This window comes from Salvelinus fontinalis, chromosome 10 (genome assembly GCF_029448725.1).
Source record: "Salvelinus fontinalis isolate EN_2023a chromosome 10, ASM2944872v1, whole genome shotgun sequence".
Classification (NCBI taxonomy): Eukaryota; Metazoa; Chordata; class Actinopteri; order Salmoniformes; family Salmonidae; genus Salvelinus; species Salvelinus fontinalis.
In genome coordinates, this window is record NC_074674.1 from 17,624,144 (window position 1) to 17,630,143 (window position 6,000).

At 44.4% G+C, this 6,000-nt stretch overlaps 1 protein-coding gene across 1 annotated transcript in view; it reads right to left on the reverse strand.

Moving 5' to 3' along the window:
- Positions 1 to 3,571, reverse strand: part of LOC129863725 (noelin-like) — a 65,602-nt gene extending 62,031 nt beyond the window's left edge. Inside the window, exon 1 of the mRNA XM_055935922.1 lies at positions 3,464 to 3,571. Coding sequence (XP_055791897.1) covers positions 3,464 to 3,490 — 27 coding nt within the window. The 5' untranslated portion in view covers positions 3,491 to 3,571. The remainder of the gene's footprint in view (positions 1 to 3,463) is intronic.
- Between the last annotated feature and the right edge of the window lie 2,429 nt (positions 3,572 to 6,000).

Sequence of the window (6,000 nt, forward strand, 5' to 3'; positions counted from 1 at the left end):
GAGAGATATGGAAGGAGGCCTAATATTTGATGATTTTTATTATTAAGAAAACATGTCCCTCAATTCTAGTATTTCATTTATTTGTCACAGGTTTATTAAACTAAAGCTGTCCTGTCTGTGTTCTACATAGCCTATTTAGTCCATTGGGAGTTTCTTCTTTGATTTGGCTCATATTCCAAAATAATGGTATTAATTTCACATACACCTCTGTTCATTGATATTGAAATAATACATGATCATAGTCTGTAAGGCTGAAATCATGTGTTGGTTTCTAAATTGAGAAATTGATCAAGCAACACTGGCGGCAACAGTGGCTTCACTGTAAAAATAGAAAGACTCTGGGATTGTGTAATGTTGTTTGTGTTTCATGGAACCATGAAAAGTAGTGCTGAGATCTCGTTTTTGGAAGGTGTTTGAACGTCAACCCAATGTAAGTGTTACGATGCACAGAAAGTGGTTTTAAAAAATGGAATAGCATTATTCTGAAACACCCAAAGTGGTTCTTCAATCTGAATAGTAGTGTTTTTAAGAGAGGATTTGAAAACAATTTGAGTTTCAGTGTATGTAAAATGCAGCATCAAAACAAATAAATATGTTTTAGCAGACTGTGAGACTGAGAAATGCAAACGGTTTCTACCTTAAATATTGATTAATGATAAGGGTCTATGAAGAAATGTTTGCTGTGGAATTCTAATTCTAACTATATTTTATGAGGATAACCAAAAATAGAGAAAATTAAGTTATTGAACTCATTGGAAGTCTGTTTTTTAATCTCCTTGCACTTCCTATCTTGCCCTGTGGCTCTGTTTTTAGAGGACTGTAGGTAATTAAAAATGTTCAGACTTCATTATTATTTCACACAATGTTGTATGCATGTTTGAAGAAAGAAAAGTATACCTCTATATTAAGCAGCTTGTTGTGCCATGAGGCGTAATTGCTCATGATGAACAGATTTAAAAACAGTCAGGCAAAATGAGGTTCAACGATGAGACGACCCATTCCCACATTTCTAGCTTGTAATATTGGAGGCTAATACTGTATCCTGCAATGTTTCTGGAAAACCTGCAGTTACTCCTGGGGGATCGAGAACTGTGCTCAACTGTGCCTGCCAAAATGGGTTAAACGGGCAAATGATCAGATACATAAATCAATGTTAAACATTAAAATACTCCAAAAGAAGTGATCTAATTATGCACTAGACAGGATTTGAAACACCATAATAATGTTTAGGAGTTTCAGAGAGAGGAAACAACACCAAAAGAGGCAGTATCTAACCAAACTCGAAACACCAAAATAGGTGTTGCAGAACACTTGACTAAGTGGTGTTAAAACACACCAAGTAACGTTTCAAAACATCTCAGGATAATGTGTTTCAATACTCCACCAAAGTTAAGGTTTCAGGCTCCTTCGCATTGGTTATGGCTCAGTTGCCACTTGTTTTGGTGTTACGAAGCACTTCATTTTAACCGTGTTCATACTGTGTGGTCGGCTGCAACTACAGCCTGTTCTTGATATGCTTCACCCAGCTGCACGCTGGGGATATCGCAGTTCATGGAATTGAAAGTGCAGTTCAACACTTTTCATCCGAATGCCTTCCTCTCGTAGCCACATGGGATGTACAACGTGTTAACGTACTCTGTGTCAGCTTGACGAGGGTTTTATAGACTTTTATAGACTGTCACTGGAAGCTGGCTCATGTCCTCCCTCAAACTAAAGTGAAAATATGTTGGCGGTGTGTGTGTGTCTGTGTGTATGTGTTGTCTAGAGGGGGTACGTGTGTGTGGGGGTGTGTGTATGTGTGTGTGTGTGTGGGGGAGGGGGGGGGGCGAGCCACAGGTAAGTGTGTGTGACTGACTTTCTATGCTACAATATTATGCATGGAGAGAATCTAACTATTTGGATTGGGTATATTAGTGCACAGGGGGTCTTGTTTGTGTAGGCAGTAGCCCACAGTGCTGGCCCGCTGTGTGTAAGCCTATGTGCTTTGTCACTTTAGTGGTCTATTTAGCATTCTCCCTCTGTACCGAGCTCATTTCATTGTGTGCCTCAGTAATGGCCTCTTTTCTCTCAGATGCAAACCAAAAGTAATTCCTCTGTCAATTGCTTGCCCCAGAAGTCTTTGATGCGATTCCATGGCCGCCAGGCTGCCTGCGTCTCGGTGGAATTGTATCATACACTAACAGCTTAAAGGCATGTAGCATCAGACACACACGCCTTAATTTGTTAAACAGCTTACAGAGGGACCCAGCTAGCTGTAGCTGGCTAAATGTGTTCACTTACATCTACTCTGGCTACAAAAGGACTGAGCGTATGTACATAGTGTATTTCCCGAATGGCACCCTATTCCCTTTATAGTGCACTACTTCTGACCAGAGCCTGCCTACGGCTCTGGTCAGAAGTAGTGCACTAAATAGGGAATAGGGTGCCACGGGATGAATCCAGAGAGATACTGTGGGGTAATGTAATGTGGAGAACATGCTGCGTAACATGCTGCATAGACTACTAGTTGTTAGTTTTACTAACTATTTTTCCTTAACATAGTGAAGTCGGGTAAACATCCTATTTCACTTTTACCCTCTATTGCTTTGTGCACAAAATAGTGTTTTATACGGGTGGGCTTTTGAAAGGAAAAGCTAGCTACAGTAGGTGCTCTCCAATTAGCTGAGAGGTTAATGTGGAAAAGCTTGACTGCATGTAGCCTAAAAGCTATTGTTGTTCAGAACCAGCAGAGCATTACCGCCTAAGTCCCAAATGGCACCCTATTTCCCATATAGTGCACTACTTCTGACCTGGGCCAATATCGCCGTTGTCAAAAGTAATGCTCTATATAGTGAATAGGGTGCAATTTGGGACTTAGGCGGTAATGCTCTGCTGGTTCTGTTTAGAGTGGTTGAGCCGCTCTACTCTCAGTCTTGAAAACAGTAATACAATATGCCTACAATCTAAACACATTTTATGGAGCCTCCATTATCATGGGACTTGAATTATATATCACCATGTTGTGGCCTACAGCGTAGGCCATGAAATTCTCCCTTTCTGACTGCACTGGGCCTTTAATGAATGCATATAATTTTCTCTGTCACTCCTCTTATCCTTTCCTATTGAGCTAATAAAGAGTGAGAAAGAGAGTGCGCGAGAGAGAGAGAGAGAATGAGAAAGAGAAGAGAAGTGTGAATAAAGGGTGAGCAGGAGAGATAGAGGAGGAGAGACAGAAGGATAGATACATTACATTCTGTATTAACTTGGAGACAGAGCTGGAGTCACGGCGAGAGAGCGAGACGATTAAGAGAGAAAGACAGAGGGAGAGTTTTGGTCTGTGACATTTCTGTCCAAATAGAATTCACGTCCCTTTCTCCAGGCAGTCGGCCATTACACTCCCCAGCCATCATCACCACCTCTCAGTGCTTATCAGCCCCCTCCATGGAGACACAGAGGCAGATATAAAAAAAAATATGATTCTCACCCCTTTTATGCCTCTGAGATGTCCCATTCATTCAAATTGGCAGCTGTGCAGCCACTGATGCAGCCCGTTGCTTTGGGTCACGATCAATCCGGGCCTGGCAGAGAGAGAAAGAGAGAGAGGAGGGGGGAAAGAGAGACAGAGAGTGTGTGTGACAGACAGAGACAAAGGGAGAGCGAGAGAGAGAGCTCCACAAAAGTCTGATTGAACAGCGGGACCGGACGGAAGGCCCAGAGGGGAAGAGTGGGGCAGGCAGCATCATATGACTAAGTACTAACGAGTCCGCTAATTATTCTCATTTCAGTTGTGCTCCAGACTCTCCTGCGAGAGAGGAAGAAGTAAAGAAGGAATAAGGGAAGGGAAAGGGGAAATTAAAGGGTTATGTCTTTGTTTTTGGCTTGTCTCTATTTTTCTGTCTACTTTGATGGTTTAATTTTCACACATACAGGACATTGGGGGGGAATGATAGTATCGCGAAGCCACTCAGGCAGACGATAAAACTGTTGATTATAGGGGATGTTTATGGGGATTTTTTATGGGCTGTTAGTGTTGTGGTCACACTCAAAATGAAACAAAGGCATTTAGTCTCAGACAGAAGCATTCTCTCTCACGCACACACACACACACACCTAGCAGGCATCAACACTGAAAGCAACGCTGTTTTTTTGGGTTACTCTGTGTGCACTCTAAAAGGAAATGGTTCTATGTTGTGCCAAATAAGGGTTCTTTGGCTTGTAACCATAGCGGAAGTCTTTTTTGGTGCTGTATGGAACCATGCTCATAAGGTTCTATAGGGAACCTGTATGGTGCTATAAAGACAAGTTACCTAAGGTTCCATGAAGAGCCATTAAAAAACGTTGTATATAGCACTGATGGGGAAACAAGGCTTTCTGAAGTATTGAGGTTTTCCAGCCAATTGTGTCGTAAAATAGGTTCATTACACAAGGCTTTGATCAACACAGTGCACACTAGTGGCACCACCTGGTAAAATGATTATAGATGACGTCCCAAACCCCGTAGCGAGTGCACAGCGTAGTCTTTTTTGTCTGCTACCAAACTAATACCAAACGTAGTTCGAGAAAACGAAACGTTGGACATTGAACGATCACGTGCTTTTGATAAAGTGATACAGGCATCGGCACTGCTTCGAAGTACCCTTTATTAGCAATTTCTATGCATTCCTTGGTATCAAACGTAACGTCACTAATTATCATCATTTGGGTTTTTATTTACCTTCATGCTGGGTTGACCCGGCAGATGGGTCTTTTTTTAATGTAATCCATAGGTTATTTTCAGGAAGCATGGCCAATTGTGGCCGTGGATTGCCGATGGGTCTCCTTGGCCAACCATTAGAATAAATGTCATTTGCCCTCAGACCCCTACTCCACCACATATCTACAGTACTAAATCCATGTGTCACGATCGTCAAAGGGACTGAGAGAGGACCAAGGCGCAGCGCGTGGAAAGTACATCTTCTCTTTATTAGAAGAATGACAAAACGAAACAAAAACAACAAACAGACGAACGTGAAGCTATAAATGACTAAGTGCAAAAACCATGCAACATAGACACATACATAGACAATTCCCCACAAACAGCTAAAGCCTATGGTTGCCTTAAATATGGCTCCCAATCAGAGACAACAATAACCAGCTGTCTCTAATTGAGACCCAATTCAGGCAACCATAGACTTTCCAAGAACCTACACTCAACCATAGACACAGCTAGACACATTCACTCAACACAAACCCATACACTACACCCAACACCCCCTTTACCATATAACCACCCAAAACCGACAAAACACAAACATTCCCCATGTCACACCCTGACCTAACTAAAATAATAAAGAAAACAAAGAATACTAAGGCCAGGGCGTGACATAACCCCCCCCCCTTAAGGTGCGAACTCCGGGCGCACCAGCACATAGTCTAGGGGAGGGTCTGGGTGGGCGTCCGTCCACGGCGGCGGCTCCGGCACTGGTCCCCACCCCACCATAGTCACTACCCGCTTTCGTAGCCTTCTCCAAATGGCCACCCTCCACCTTAACCCCACTGGATTAAGGGGCAGCACCGGACTAAGGGGCAGCACCGAACTAAGGGGCAGCACCAGACTAAGGGGCAGCACCGGACTAAGGGGCAGCACCGGACTAAGGGGCAGCACCGGACTAAGGGGCAGCACCGGACTAAGGGGCAGCACCGGGATAAGGGGCAGCACCGGGATAAGGGGCAGCACCGGGATAAGGGGCAGCACCGGGATAAGGGGCAGCTCCGGACTGAGGGACAGATCCTGGCTGGATGACGGCTCTGGCGGATCCTGGCTGGACGGCTCTGGCGGATCCTGGCTGGACGGCTCATGGTTGGCTGACGGATCTGGCTGCTCATGGTTGGCTGACGGATCTGGCTGCTCATTGCTGGCTGACGGATCTGGCTGCTCATGGCTGGCTGACGGATCTGGCTGCTCATGGCTGGCTGACGGATCTGGCTGCTCATGGCTGGCTGACGGATCTGGCTGCTCATGGCTGGCTGACGGATCTGGCT